At 49.6% G+C, this 15698-nt stretch overlaps 1 protein-coding gene across 1 annotated transcript in view; it reads left to right on the forward strand.

The window, feature by feature from the left end:
• Positions 1-14152, forward strand: part of SENP3 (SUMO1/sentrin/SMT3 specific peptidase 3) — a 25545-nt gene extending 11393 nt beyond the window's left edge. The window contains exons 5-11 of the mRNA XM_015420326.1: positions 1367-1514; positions 2747-2794; positions 3512-3589; positions 3930-4067; positions 9006-9089; positions 11841-11891; positions 13375-14152. Coding sequence (XP_015275812.1) covers positions 1367-1514; positions 2747-2794; positions 3512-3589; positions 3930-4067; positions 9006-9089; positions 11841-11891; positions 13375-13485 — 658 coding nt within the window. The 3' untranslated portion in view covers positions 13486-14152. The remainder of the gene's footprint in view (positions 1-1366; positions 1515-2746; positions 2795-3511; positions 3590-3929; positions 4068-9005; positions 9090-11840; positions 11892-13374) is intronic.
• The last annotated feature ends 1546 nt before the right edge of the window (positions 14153-15698 follow it).

A 15698-nucleotide genomic window follows, 5' to 3' on the forward strand; every position in this document is an offset into this window, starting at 1 on the left:
CATCTGTAGCAGATAATCTCTTTGGTATGCAGAAGGTCCCAGGCGTTCGGACCAGGCAGTTAAGGAGGTGATGGGAAAGTCCTTAGCCTGAGACTGGAGAACTGCTGTCAGTTCGAATAGGTAATACTGCTGGACAGGTGGTCTGATTCTGTATAAGGCAGCTTCATAGGTGGCCACGTGTGTCTTCCTTCTCAAGGGACGGGCTGTGGCTTGGCGGAAGAGCCCTTGCTTGGCATGTGGTCGCAGGTTCAGTCCCCGGCAGCATCTCCAGTTAAAAGGACCAGGCAGGAGGTGATGTGAAAGGCCTCCGCCTGAGACCCTGGAGAGTGGTCAAGAGGGCCTGTGGCTCAGTGGCAGAGCCTCTGCTTGGCATGCAGAAGGTCCCAGGTTCAGTCCCCGGCATCTCCAGTTAAAAGGACCAGGCAGGAGGTGATGGGAAAGACCTCCGCCTGAGATCCTGGAGAGATGCTGTTAGTCTGAGTAGATGATGCTGACCATGATGGACTGAAGGTCTCATTCGGCATAAGGCAGCTTCATGTGTAAGCTTCATGTATGTGCGCGCGCATGCCAAAGACGTGCAGAATGTCACCTTTTTAAGCACCGGGTTTGTATTCTTAGGTTATCCCCCAGGGTCTCTTTGAGTCTTTTGTAGAGTAGCCCCGTGAGAGAGTTTGCACCCCCCGTGTTCAGGGGTTCACATCCTCTAAACTCCCAAGAGCAGAAAGCTTGAGCGTGTCCAGAAGAGGGCAATCAGGAGGTTGAGAGGGTTGGAATCCAAGTCTTATGAGGAAAGGCTGAAGGAGTTGGGTACGTTTAGCCTGGGAAAGAGAAGGCTTAGAGGGGACACGACTGCAGTCTTCAAATATCTGAAGGGCTGTCATGTAGAAGATGGATCAGATCTATTCTCTCTTGCTCCGGATTGCAAGACTAGATCTAAGGGGTGGAAATTACAAGGGAGTCGTTACTGGCTAAATATCAGGAGAAACTTCCTAACTGTAAGAGTGGTTGAGCAGTGGAACAGTCTGCCTCGGGAGGTGGTGGGTGCTCCTTCGCTGGACGTTTTCAAGCGGAGGCTGGACGACCACCTTTCGGGAATGTTGTAGGTATGTAGGGCTCTCTTTCAGTATACTCCTGCAGTGCAGAGTGCAGGGGGTTGGACTAGATGACCTGCAAGGTCCCTTCCAACTCTAACATGATTCTGTGATTCTATGAACGGGCCATTGCCTTCATGCCCTGCCTTTCAGTTTTCCCTCTTGGCAGCAGTGCAGGACGGGTCTCTTCTGTGGCGCAGCGAGGCTCACGGAAGTGCGTAAGGCCTTGCGCTTCCAGGTGGTCACCAGTCCCCTTTCCACTCTGGGCCCTACAGGAAAGCCATGGTCCATCAGCTGATCCAGTCCTATCAGCGGATGCCAGGCAACGCTGTGCTGCGGACCTTCCGGGTCACCTACAAGCGCCACGTCCTCACCATGGACGATCTACAGACACTCTATGGGCCGAATTGGCTCAACGATCAGGTACAGGGAGCGAGCGGGGGGGGGGGAGGAAGGGGCCCTTTAAACAGCAAGGAAAACAGATGACTTTGGGGGGGAGGTATATGTGTGTGGGTGTGGCACAGTGGTGCAGGCATTGGATGCTGCATGCAGGGCTTTTGTGCAACAGGGAAGTGTAGTAGCAAAGAGCCCGCAAAGGGATCATCTCCTCAGAGGCGAGCGACTCCCTCCCAGCATAAGCGTGTGCATTTCATATATATATTTGCCATCTCGGCAGCTAAGCAGGGTCATCCCTGCTTAGTCCTTGGAGTGGAGGCCACCGAGGAACTCCAGAGCCGCTGCACGGAGGCAGGCGATGGCAGGACCCCCTCTGAAGCCTCTTGCCTCGGAATCCACGAGGGGTTCCTATAAGTTGGCTGTGATTCAGCGGCCCTTTCGACCACCAAAAAGCCACTCTTTGCTCAGTATATAATGAAGGGAGGAACGGGCTGCCACGAGGTTAGGCGAGGGAATGGCCACGTCTTGGCTGTGATGGCTAAGCGGATCTTCCATTGTGGGGGGGGGGGAGAGATAAGGAGCAGGGGGGAGAAGTTGCCATCTTCCTGCCGCTCCAGACTTCCCAGGAGCAGGGGTCATTTCATAGAAAAAGAGGTGCAGGGGCTCATTAGCACAACTCATTAGCATAACTTATTTGCATGTGCCACGCCCCCTGACATCACCGGAAGTGTGTCAGAAGGCAACACCCACCGCTCAGGCTCCACTGGACTGTTTTGGATTGCTAGCTAGTGAGGGGGGGGAGAGAGAACGTGCAGATCTGTCCTCGCAGAGGAGGGAGAGCTTGTACCGGAATAAAACTTGGTCTTAAAGGTGCCACTGGACTGTTTTGGGCCGTGGGTGGGTGGGGCTCTGCAACTTACCTGGCTGCTTCTTGCTCTGACGGCTGGGAGCAGGGAGTGGGGCTTGTTGCATGTGCCCGCCCCCCGAGCTCTTTACTGCCAGAGCTCCGCTCCTGTGCGCTCCTGCAGGAAATGACCCCTGCCCAGGAGCATCTGCCTACCGGCTGCTGTGGGGCTTGACCATTGCTGACCTGCCTACCTTGGCAGAGTGTTTCTGACGTTGTCAAAATCCCTGCTGAGGCTCTGTGAGGGGCGTGTGGCCGTCCTGGTGGAGGGGAGCCGCCGTGCTTGTCTCTCTCTGGAGATTCCTGTGGACAGAAACTTAATGCAGCCGCCTCGTTTCCTCCCCTCTCCGGGCAGGTCATGAACATGTACGGGGACCTTGTCATGGACACCGTGCCAGAGAAGGTGAGGCGCTGGTGGGGAGCGGGCAGCCTAAGAGGCTGGGGGAGGGGCGGGTGGCAACGATCCAAAAGGCTGGGATGTTTTGGTCGGCCCCAGACAGGAAAGCTTCCACTGCCTTTGCTGTGCCTACCAGTAGGTTTCCCGCCACCCATTTGCTTCTTCCGCAAAGTAAATGGGCCCGTCTTGATTTTCTTCCCCCTTATTGGAGCAGAACATGTTTCAGAAGAAGCCAGGAAAGGGGGGGGGGGGGACAGGATGGAACATTTTTGTCTCTGCAGTGGCCTCCATTGTTGAGGGTGGTGCTTACCTGGCAGCTGCCTGGCATTTGGCGATTGTCCTCAGAGCCCCCGTGGCCGTCATTTTATAACTGGTCTCAGACCCCTGGCAACCATTTGTTGGCGGATTCCACTCCTTAGAATTCTAAAAGGGGCCAAAGGCTCGACGCAACTGGGGGCGGGGGGACCCCTGCCCTAAGGGGGAGATGCATTTTTCAGCGCGTTGATGAAACCAGCTGTCATCCTGGCTCCTTCTCTTCTGGGGCGCTCGCTGCAGTTTTGTGATCTGCTGGCATTACTGGATGTAGCCGGCCACTTCACCGGCACGTGAATCATGGCGGTCCCCTCCAGTTCATCTGACCTCACACCCCTCCCTGCCCAATGAGGGCAGCTTCCTTTTGCCCGGCCAAAACGGCTAATTCCTCTCCCCCCTCCCCCTTTTCAGGTTCATTTCTTCAACAGTTTTTTCTACGATAAGCTACGAACCAAGGGGTACGAGGGAGTAAAACGCTGGACCAAAAATGTGAGTTGTGGCCTGCAGCTGGTATGGGGACTCAGTAGGAGGTGCTGTTGGGGGCATTAGCAGGAAACGGAGTGCTTCACTTCCACACGGGGAGATGGCAGGCTTCTTCCTAGGCACTCTGAACTGTGATCCCCCCTAATGTTCCGGGCAGAGGTGCGTAGAACCTGCCTCGTGCTCGGGGGGCACTGCCAGCTCCCCAGCTCCCTCGCAGCCTGCTCTCCCTCGGTCTCTGGGAGTTTGGCAAGGGTTAAGGTTCCTTCCGCCACCACTAGGGACCAGAGTCATGGGGCCTCTGGAGAGAGAGTGCTCAGTCTGTATGGTGCCCACCCCACACACACAGGTGGATATCTTCAACAAGGAGCTGCTTCTCATCCCCATCCACCTGGAGGTCCACTGGTCCTTGATCTGCGTGGAAGTGAAGAAGAAAAAGATCACGTACCTGGATTCCCAGCGCACCCTCAACCGGCGGTGTCCGAAGGTAAAGGGAAATGCGGCTGCACACCCCTCGCTGCCCTTTCACGCTTGTTGTGGCTGCCTTCCCAAAAAAACCCCACCCGGAATGCTTTGTGATAACAGCGAGGATCCTTGGAGCTACTCTGTGGCCACAGCTCTTTGATGGAGAAGGCCCAAGGCAAAGGACGCCAGTTTCATAGCTAGCTTACGTTGTCACTATGGATGAATCTTTTAGGAAGAAAAGGCATAGAGGGGGGATGCGATAGAGGTCTGTGGAATTATGCATGGGGTGGAGAACGTGGGGAGAAGGCGCTTTCTCTCTCTCTCTCCCGAAATACTAGCACTTGAGGGCAATCCTGCCTCTAAGCTGTGGAGTCTTGTGAGCAAAAATTCTACTTTGTGAATCTGGCATAGCTGGGATAGGGCGATTAATAAATCGAATAAATAATTATAATAATACTGGCATTAAAGTTGTGAGCGAGCGATTTGGCTGCTGCATAAATTAGTTTGCTCTGGAAGCCATCCTTCCTGAGCGAAGATAAAAACGTGTGAGCCGGAGGCTAAAAAACTGTGAGCTAGCTCACACTAAACTCAGCTTAGAGGGAACACTGCTTGAGGGCATCCAATAAAACCGATGAGCAGGAGATTCAGCACGGACAAAGGGAAATAACATCTTTACACAGGAAGTGATTAAAATGTGGGATTCGCTGCCAGAGGGTGTAGTGATGGCCACAGGCATAGATGGCAGAGAGGTCTGTCAGTGGCCTACTAGTCATGGTGACTAAAGGGAAACCTCCGCATTCAGAGGCAGTACACCTCTGAATCCCAGTGCCAGGAAGCAACATCCGGGAGAGGAACTGGTTGGCCGCTGTATGAAGCACATGTGGACAATCACGACCTGATCAAAGAACAAATGTCAAGAAAACAGTCGTGAGAGTCTGACCCACAAATCAGGCAGTCAGCAAGACTTGCAAAGAAAATGCTTTTTGTATATTATTGTCAACGGGCACAATATTAGAGTAGTACAAAAGCTCTCATGCTCATAAAGTGCTTTACGCCTGGGATCCATCAGAAGCTTAGCAGCATATTTGAGCCTGAATACTTATTGAGATCAGGGTCCTATCTGAGTGTATTATCTTTCCTGATTTTTTGTAAAGCACTTTGTGAGCAAGAGAGCTTTTGTACTATAATATTTCCTGAGGAAGATCCAATTTTGAAACGTTATATAATCCGGAGGCGGCGTTGATGATGTAGTTTTACACAAGGATTTTCTTATGATTTGACGGAATCGGTTCATTGTGTTGTAGTGCTTGTTGACAATAATATACAGAAAGCATCTTCTTTGCAAGTCTTGTTGACTGCCTGATTTGTGGTCAGACGCTCACGACTGTTTTCTTTTTATATATATATATAATTTATTATTTTTCAAAAGGAAGAGAAACAAAAAAGAGAGAGTGACACATTTCATAAATATCATTGAAATTTCTCATACACTACAAATAAAGATGAATTGCCTAAGTTTACCTTCTCATATACCAACTGCTTAGCAACATTATATATTAAAAACCTATGTATTTTCTTTCTACTGTCAAACACCTATGCAAACATATTTCTACTAAGCATAATCTAAATATCAAGCCACATATCCTCATTCCTATCATCTTTAGTGAAGAAAATAATGCATATTTGAAGGAAATAAAAACAGAAAATGTTACCATGTTTATCATGCTTCATAATGAATACCTAAATCTTATATTTAATGGTTAATCAAATATCTTTTCTAGTATAAATCAATTTTAGCATATATCAATATTCTTATTCATCCTCCTTGGGGAAAAGAGAAAATATAGGTAAAAGGAAACAAAAAAGAGAAAGATTATTATTTTTCAGACAGACTTATTGAAATCTCCATTACTGTTTTAAAATCACTTTATGGCATACTTATATTTTGCTTCAGCATATTATAAAATCAGATAATTATTTTATCATAAACATTGAATTAGTCAATAGCGCATAATATGCAATTACATATACACCAGGAACAATTACTCAGTTGAATTTTTTACTATATTTTCTATTGAGATCTTTCATATGTCTAAAAGTATTGCTTAGCTTAATATCAATAACAAAATTTGATCACTTTATGGCCTACTTATATTTTATTTCTGCATACTCTAAAATCAAATAATTACTTTGTCATTAAGATTAATCTTACTCAATTTTACCATCTTATTGCTAATTTGGATTAGCCTATAGCTCATATAATCAGTTTCACATGGACCAGTTTCACATTACAAATTTACAAATGTAAACCGCTCAGAGCCCTTAGGGGGTGAGCGGTCTATAAATTGAAATTAAAATAAAGAAATAAATAAAATTACCCCATAAGTAGTTTAATTATATTTATTCTTTCTTCTTCCTTTGTGCTCTTTTTTTTTTAAACCAACATAATTATGTGCCTTTCCTCTTTGTATAAGGAGAAGATTTCTCTTATTTCATTCCATCTATATTTGATACTTGAAATGGTTGTAGATTTCATTAAGTCTAATTTGCCTTCCAAAAGGAATATCTTCTCCTTCAGCATCTCAGGAGTTATAAGATTTGTCAGGCTTTTGGTAGTGGTGTTAAGTTGTCTTGTATTGCTCCTTGTCTTCTCTTTAACTGTAGAAATCAGTTCATGAAGTGAAGCATCTTGATTGCAGTCTTGTTCTTCCGGTGGAGTCTGTTGTTGATGTAGGTCTTCCTGTTCGGTTACAATTCCCTTATCATAGAGTCTCTGAAAAGTTTCTTTGACCATCTGTTGAATTATATCCACAATTTCCTCTTTAAATTGTTCCCAAGAAAATTGTATCACTTCAGTCTCATTACACTCGTCTGTCTCGTTGCACATGTTTTGGGAATGCATCATCCTAACGTATCAAGGTTTTAATTGCATCCCGTAGAAAAAACAGTCTCTGAGGTTATGTTTACGGTCTATCTCACCAGTGTTCCCAGAACAAAAGATCAGTAGCCCTATTAATTCCACCAGTTTTCTACATAAACCCGATATTACAAGGTCTCCTTATGTAGTTCTGGGAGCAATCTATTCTATAAATTTTAAACTAGATACATCTCTTATATAGGTATTGCAAAGTTGATCAAAATCATAATCCTTCTTGTACCGTAGTAGCCATTTTCTGTTAGAAATAGCAGTCAGACTTTTTAAAAATCCCTTCGTCATGCAAAAAGCCGAATTTGTTTTAGATTCAAAGCAGTAAAGTCAGTAGCTTGATTTAACTTTCCCCGGGAAAGAACTATTATGGTTAATAAAAAGTTCACAGACCAGTGTTTGTCTTTTTTGCCCCTAAAAGTGTTTCAGCAGTCTTTACTTCCCGGTCTTGTCGCCGCCGCTGGCAAGAGGAAAGCGGGGGGGGGGGAAATTCCACTCCTGTTCCTTTCTCTTTTGGGAGATTTAAAGGGGCTTAAGCATAGAAGTCATTAGGATGTTGATTGTTGCATTTTCGGTTACTCACGGTATGGATGTTATTTCTCCATCAATGTTGTGATGAGGTTCAGAGTTCTCTTGTGGGGGTGTTCACAGCTTCTGCAGTCATGGCTCCATGACTGTGCAACTTCGTGCTTTGGCTTCAGGACGCTACCTGAGCTACCAACCGCTCGCTACCACTCGTGGGGCGCCGGATCAAGTCCCCTGCAACCGACCCTCCCTCCGAGAGAGTCGGTGGGCCTTCAGAAACCTCGAAAGACCCCAAAAAGACACAAAGAGTTGGCGATTCTCGGGAGCTCCCCGAGAGATCAACCGCTTCGCTGTGCCGCAGCCCCGTCTCTCCTCTCACGACTGTTTTCTTTACATTTCTTCTTTGGCCGCTGTATGAGACAGGACACCGGACTATGTGGACTCTGGGTCTGATCCAGCAGGGCTCCTCTGATGTTCTTCTGAGCACTTTCTAAAAACTGTTTCCCAGGGCTCCCAGAGAGCAGCTGTGCAGTTTGTGTGCCTGGGACTCGGGAGTGCCAGCTGGCTGGAGAGCAGCCAGTGGCAGGGGCTGAGCCCAGGCCGTTATTTTTATTTATTTAAATCATTTATTACCCACTTTTTATCCTAACAGCACTCTTTCGGGTATGTTGTAGGGCTCTCTTTCGGCTGTGCTCCTGCAGAGTGCAGGGGGTTGGACTAGATCACCTGCAAGGTCCCTTCCGACTCTTAACATTCTATGATTCTATTCAAGGCGGCTTGCAACACGAATAAAATAGAAAAAAATAAAGATTTTCCAGAACTTTTAAAATCACAATTTAGGAGGGCAGGGAGCCGTTCCTATTAGCAGCAGAGGAGAGGACTCGCAAGAATGGGTTTAAATTAAGAGCGGGAAGGTACCGGCTGGAGCTTAGGAAAAGCTCTTTTACAGTCAGAGTTGTGCAACCGTGGAATCGGCTGCCTTGTGAGGTGGTGAGCTCCCCCTCAGTGGCCATCTTTAAGCAGCGTCTGGACAAACACTCGTCAGGGATGCTCTAGGCTGATCCTGCACTGAGCGGGGGTGGGGGGTGGACTAGATGGCCTGTATGGCCCCTTCCAACTCATATGATTCCATGATTATGATTCTGAATAAAACTGTCTTCAGCTGCCTCCAGAGATCAAATTCTGACACACAAAACCTGGAACACACAGACGTGCACTCACCGCAAACCCCGGTCGCTGGATTAAATCCAGGCCGCTTCTGACACCCTAATGTAGACAGTCCAGCAAGCCAAGATCCAGGGGCCGCCACCGGACCGAGACTTGAGTAGCGTCCGTGGCTTGTTGTGACACCCGGATTTGGAACCCACGCTTGGCCGCACGATACCGTCCCTTGCAGTCTCTAGGGCTTCAACGTTTGTGCTCCAGTTGGGATTTGTTACCGATGTCTGGCAGAGAATCTTTGATGCCTGAATGCTGTTGCTGTGTCTGTCCCCCGCCTCCCTCCCCCAGCACATCTGCAGGTACCTGCAGGCTGAAGCAGACAAGAAGAACCGGCCGGACTTCCGAGATGGATGGAAAGGGATTTTCCAGATGGTGCGTATCCTTCCGGTGGTACATTGGGGGGTAGGGTGGGGGGCCTCCCCATGTGTGGAGATCTACACTGGTGTTCTTCTCTGCAGCAGGAGTCCAGTCTGCCCTGCGACAGACCCAGGGTCCTTTGGGCAGGAGCTAACGCTCCATAGACTGGGCTTGCAGTGAGCTTGAAACTTTCCGGATCTGCCCAGTGACTTCCCTCTGGGTCTTCTCTGCTCTGCAGGGCTGGGGGGGGGGGGGGGCTTGTGTTACTCTCAGTAGCCAGGCTGCTCGTTTTCTGCCCCCTAGGATTCCCCCCTCTGCTCTAATCAAGCTGATTGCGATATGCGTGGTATCCATGCATCCTTCGCAGGCATTCTTTGCCGCCCCCCTCTCCTTCTGAGTGGGGTATAAAGGCTCAAAGACCTCCATTCTTACTTCTAAAAATTTTGTTCAATTGGTTTGCCTCCAATTGTCCATTTGAATGGTTTCCAGGTTTTGGAAAAGACAAGTATTTTTTATTTTTCATGATTTAGAAGTAATTTACTTGTTGTAAAATACAAAAGGCATCTCTTTAGTAAACGCTTTAAGGCAACTTCGGAGCAGGACAGTAGTACCATGTCGTCTGCATATAATAGTAGAGGGACTTGGGCAGAACCCAATTGAGGGGCATGGCCATCAAGCAGCGTCCAGGTAAGGGGAGAGATCATTTAGGAACAGGTTGAAAAGAAAGGGTGCTAATATACAACCTTGTCTGACTCCTTTATTGAATGGGATTTTTGACGTTAATTTCCCTGACAGTGAAAGTTTTATTTGGCATTTTGCAAAGGTATATCACTTTTTAATAAGTTTAAGGAGTCTCTTATCTATATTTAGTTGTAGACGTTTGGCCCAAAGGAGTTCCCTGTCAGTTGAATTGAATGCCCCTTTAAGATCTGTATCCATTCTTACGGGGGCCTGACGCAGGCAGCTCTGACTCCCAGCAGCTCATAACCTCAAAAATGTTGGTCTCTAAGGTGCTGCTGGGAGTCGACTCTGAGCAGTTAGGAAGAGGCAGGCACCTCCCACGGGTCTCTGCATCTGTGTGTGAATGGGACCCCCTTTCACACCATACCGCGTTTAAGGGAACTTGCCCAGTCAGGGCCGTGGGACGCATCGATGGCCGTCCAAAGGATCTCTTGATAAAGTTACCTTGGGCTGATTTGGCAGAAGTACCGAGACCCTGAAGATGGTGAACTCACGAAACGTCTTGAGGGGAATCATAGTCACAATAACGGGGGGGTTACAAGTAAGGGACTCTGGATAATGCCAGGCAGAGAGACTGGCTAGAGCTGTCCTGAGTGACACGTGACACACCCAGCAAGGTCTGGCTGGACCCTCCTGGGGAGGGGGGGCGATGGTGGCTGGGAGAACCCGCTTCTCACCCACCGCCGTGCGATGCTAGAACGGCAAATGGGCAATTTCCGAGTGCTGATGGGGCCTTCCATATTGAGGGAAGCCAAGGCACCCTTAGCTGCCTTCTGTTGGTTTCCTGTAAAGTGCTTCGAAGGCCCGAACTTGTGTCTGTTCAGACGCCTTGTTAATGGTGGATCATCCCGATTTCCCCACCATCTCCTGTTTGCATTTGCTTGGGAGCTGTACACCTTCTGCACTCTGAGGATAATGAAAGAACTGGGAGGAGAGACTTGCATCCTATAAGAGCATCAGAAGAGCCCTGCTGGATCGGACCAGTGGGGTCCCATGTAGTTCAACATCCTGCCTCACACAGTGGCCAGCCAGTTCCTCTGGTGAGCCAGCCAACCACAGGGTATAGAGGTTGAGGCCCTCATAAGAACGTCAGAGGAGCCCTGCTGGATCAGACCAGTGAGAGGCTGTCTAGTCCGGCATCCTGCCTGACACAGTGGCCAACCGGTTCCTCCGGAGGTCCAACAGCAGGGCAGAGAGGCCGAGGCCTTCCCCTGATGGTGTCTCCTGGCACTGGGGTTCAGAAGGTTTTTTGGTTTTGGTTTTAGCTCAAGTCTAACAATCAGATCTTTACGTGATAACCAATAGCTGTCAAAATTCTAAAAGCAGGTGACCATGCAAATAACTCTTAAAAGACTAGCTGACCAGGCTGTAGTGGCCACCGGGTGACATTTTGCCTTGCAGCTAGGAGGTGGTCCTGGCCTGCCTTAGAGAGAGAGAGAGGAGAGTGGTGGGGATGCAGAGTGCTGGGAGTCCTTAACAAATGTGTAGAAGGGAAGGAGGGCCTTTTCCCGGCTGTCCAGCACCCCCCCCCCCTTTTTAAAGATCATCTCCTCCTGGAGACAGGGCTCTCTGCACGCCAGCACCCCTCCTTCGGTCTGCTCCCCCGCCGCTAAGGCTGACCTGGTGCCTGCTTTCCTTTCCTTCAAGTGTTAGGCCAAAATATTGCTCTTTATCCAGACTTTTAACTAAAGGGTTCCACTTTTTCCTCCTGGTGTATGGTCTGCTCCTAATCTGAAAACTCTCTTTATTTTAGACTGCTCTGTTTGTTTCATGCAGTTTCAACGCTCTGGCTGTTTCTGTTGACTTGGTCTTAATTTATTGATTTGCTTGTCATTTTTTTTTGTTGGTGGTGTTTCATGGTTTGAGTGTGAGCTGCCTGGGGCAGGCCCGAGAGGCGGCATCCATGTTTTCTAAACAGAGCTGTAACCAGCTGCCCAAGAGCGAGGCCCTGGAATGGCACTGCCTCATGGGCAGGGGAGCGGGCATCCTTTCAGCTGATTTCTCTGTCTCTCGTTTCCTCCTCAGAACATTGCCAGGCAGAACAACGACAGCGACTGTGGCGCTTTCGTCTTGCAGGTGAGGGCCAGGTCTTTGCAGGAGCAGCTTGCTCTCCTCCCCACCCCCCAACTATGGCATGCCCAGAAAGTGTAACTTAAAACTACTAGAAGGGAGAAAAATCTTGAGAGCTGGGGCAAACTGCCACTTTCCTCTTCTGTAGAAGTTCTCATGCGGGGTACTGAAAACTGCATAGCAAAAAGTAGCTTTTCTGATCAAGCGTAGATCACGACGGGTAGCTGTGTTAGTCTATCCGTAGCGGCAGAAAAGAACACGAGTCCAGGAGCACTTTTGCAGGAGGCTGTGAGCTTTCTTGAGTCGCTGCTCACATCAGTATCTGAAGAAGTGAGCAGTGACTCACGAAAGTTCCTCCCCTGCCACAAATTTTGTTAGTCTTTAAGGTGCCACTGGACTCTTGCTCTTTTCTGTTGATCAAGTGTAGTGTGAGGAAGCTTTTCTAAAGGCAAATCCATCCCCCCCCTCCCCCCCGGGTTTTACATACTTTAGTTTGGCTTCCCAGGGAAAAGGTCTACAGCAGCCAGAGGCAGTGGGCTTCTCTTCGCACACCAAAGCTCAGTGGCATGACAAGAGAAACTCCCTCCTAGGGGTGTACAAAAAAAAAAAGGCCGTCGGGTAAATCAGACCTGAAAAATATCGGTAAATGGCAAATTTCCCCAGTAAAATACCGGTAAGGTATTTGGTTTTGGGCTATATTCGGTATTCCCGAATATATTTGGGTCTGATTTACACCTCCCCAGGAAAAGGAGGCATGTTAGAATGCCTCTAGTAGACCCTACAGATTTCCCTGTCAATTTCACTCTCTGCCAGTCAGCTGGGAGTAAAATTGACAAGGGAAAGCCTGGCTCTCTGCCTTCCCTTCTCTAGCTGACAGATTGTACCTGGAAAAGGGCAGGCAGGGAACCTAGGCATTGTAAACATGCCTGCTTCCCTTCTCGGTCTTCTCCAGGCGCCCTGCGACATCTGGGAGGGAAAGAAAGGCAAAATTAACCCGAAAAAAAGCTTTTTCGGGTTCAGCTATACCGGTAGCCGAATACAGAACTGTGATCTGTATTCTGCTTATGTGATACTAAAAAAATACCAACAAGGTATTTTTCCAGCTCGGCTATAGCTGAATGCACACCCCTCCTCCCTCCTCCTCTGATGTGAAGCGAAAAAGAGGGTCCTTCCTGTGTGTCAAGGGGCGTATTTGGCAGGGGGGCCACCACTGAGGACTGATGGGTTCCGGACCCCCCATCCTGCGCAGCCAGCCATTTGTGGTCTGCTTTGGGCATTATTTTAAGCAGAAAAATAGTGGGAACTCCTTCAAACATTTCCCGGCCAGATTAATCTTTCTTGGCTCTTCTGCTGAGCTACTTGAACCAGCGGTCACTAGGGAGAGCCGTTTGTCTCGCTGCCAGATGCCAGTGGTCACCAAGCCCTCCCTCTCCATTCACTGGACGCTGAGGCTCACACCCTCCCTGTCTTCTCTCTCTTCCATTTGCAGTATTCCAAATTCCTGGCCCTGGGGCTCCCCTTTACGTTCACGCAGCAAGACATGCCGAAGCTCCGCCGCTTGATGTACAAGGAGATGTGTCACCGCAAGCTGACTGTGTGAGGAGGCCTGCGTCCACTCAGCCCCCTCCCACACACCCCATTCACCTTCCAGAGCCCGGAGCAGCCCCCTGAAAGCTCTGCCTCACCTGGCCAGGTGGAGGTTGACGCCTGGGGGTGTACACAAGGGGACTTTGGGGTGACTGGAACTCTTTGAGATTTGACAAGTGGACTCCTGTTAAGGGGGGAATGTGTTTTTAACCCAAATTTACCCCCCTTTATCTTTTTCTCTTCCTGGTCTCCCCCCCCCCCCCTTTTCATATTTAAACCTAACCCAGGTGGAGTTTCTTTGAGTTGGTTCTTTTGGGGAGGGACTGGGGGTGGCTGGGGGCGTATGTTGAGCCTGCCCTCTGGAAGTCCTCCACTCCAAATGGAAGAGAATTGATAAGAGCCCTGAAAACCGGGACCAGGAAGAGGGGGAAGGCAGCGGTCCCCCTTTCTCCCCTTTCTTGCCTTTGTTGGTTACTCGTGTTAGTGAATACTGTGTGGGTTTTTTCTCCCCTGAGTTGGAAAAAGTTGGGAGCTGGAAAAGCGGGGTGGGTGGCGGGAGGGGACAGGTTTATACACTGGGGCCGAGAACTGAAACAAGCATTTTTTATACGATGGCTGCCATTGTGGGTAATAAAAAAGCATTCTTTGGAGAAGCATGGAAGTGGTGGTGGACTGTCCCCAGGCCCTCCCCGGCAAACACAGAGTAGTGCAGCCTGGGACTTAATTTTATATTTAAATCCTGCCACAGCTTTTTAGACTCAGGGTGGCAAATAGTGCAACAACCTGGCCCAGAGCAGGTTGAAATTCTACTTGGTTTTTTTTTTAATGCAGGTTACAGATTAAAGACAGTTAAAGTAAACCATCTGAATCTGGCCAAACCATTCCCCTTCATGTTCTTAGGGATAAAACTGGCTTATGTGCCTTGCCGGGGGGGGGGGGGGGAAGCCCTCTCTGCTCAGCACGGGCACGGCCACAGTCTTAAGGAAGGGCTGGCTGAAGAACCTCGTAAAAGCTTCCAGTCTGCGTTATTGCGGTACTCGATGAGTGTGAAAAAAACCCCTTACAAGTAGAAGACATTGGATTTATACCCCGCCCTTCACTACCTAAGCAGAGCAGCTTACAATCTCCTTCCCACCACAGACACCCTGTGAGGTAGGTGGGGCTGAGAGGGCTCTTTTGAGAACCGCTGGTGAGAGAACAGCTCTGAAAGGTCTTGTGACTGACTCAAGGTCACACCAGCAGCTGCATGTAGGGGAGGGGGTGCCTGGTCCTTATGGCGCTCTGCTCTTCCACGCCATGCTTTGTTCCAGAGGGCTGGAACAAAGCAACGGGTTCCTTGCCCAAGCCCTTGGCCTAAAGCTAGGTCTTTCAAGCCCTGCTTGGAGGTGGCTTGGCTTTGGCCTCTACTTATTCCTCATGTGCTGCCTCTGCTGCCCCACTGTCGTGTACCCTCAGGACGGTCGGCATTTCTAAGCTATTGGGGGGGAGGGGAATTGAGTCATAGGCTAGGTCGGAGTAATGGGGGGAAGGGTTGCCAGCCTCCAGGTGGGGCCTGGGGATCTCCCACTTTCACAACTGATCTCCAGCTGACAGAGATCAGCTCCCGGCTGCTTTGAAGGGTGGCATTGGGCCATGCTGGGGCCCCTCCCCAAACCCCACCCTCTCCTGGATCCACCCCCAAATTCTCCAGGTATTTTCCAACCCAGACCTGGCAAGGGGGGGGGGGGTTGGTCCTGCAGGGTCAAAGGGTAGGGCCCAAATCACACCGGCTGCTTCTGTTCAGTCTGTGGGTTGGAAAAAGACCTTCTGCCCATAAGGGGAAATAGGAGCAGGTCCTACATCTTCTGTTCCCCCACTGGGGAGAAATGCAAACGGACGTGTGTGTGGGTGGGTGGGTGGCGGTGCTGCCAAAGTACCTGCTTTGCTTTGCCTGCCTGAGAACCCGAAGGCAGACCTTGGCACTGCCTGTGTGGAATGGGGCTGGAGGGCACTCTGAATCCGGGTCTCGGCTTTCTATGGGATGGAGGAAATGTGTGTGTGTGTGGGGGGGGGAATAGCTCCCAGTTGTCCCATTAATCCCCCGACTCCATCGACCATTCACGTAGGACTTGCTGGAGAGACCTTTATTCCGCTTCCCCGGGAGAAGATGGCTGCGCCGGAAGGTGGGCTGCCTGATACCCCCCCCCCCCCACCCGGTATTTTTGGAGGCGGCCGCCCTCGGCTCCT

The sequence above is a fragment of the Gekko japonicus genome, unplaced genomic scaffold (genome assembly GCF_001447785.1).
Source record: "Gekko japonicus isolate JY-2015 unplaced genomic scaffold, Gekko_japonicus_V1.1 scaffold336, whole genome shotgun sequence".
NCBI classification, from domain to species: Eukaryota; Metazoa; Chordata; class Lepidosauria; order Squamata; family Gekkonidae; genus Gekko; species Gekko japonicus.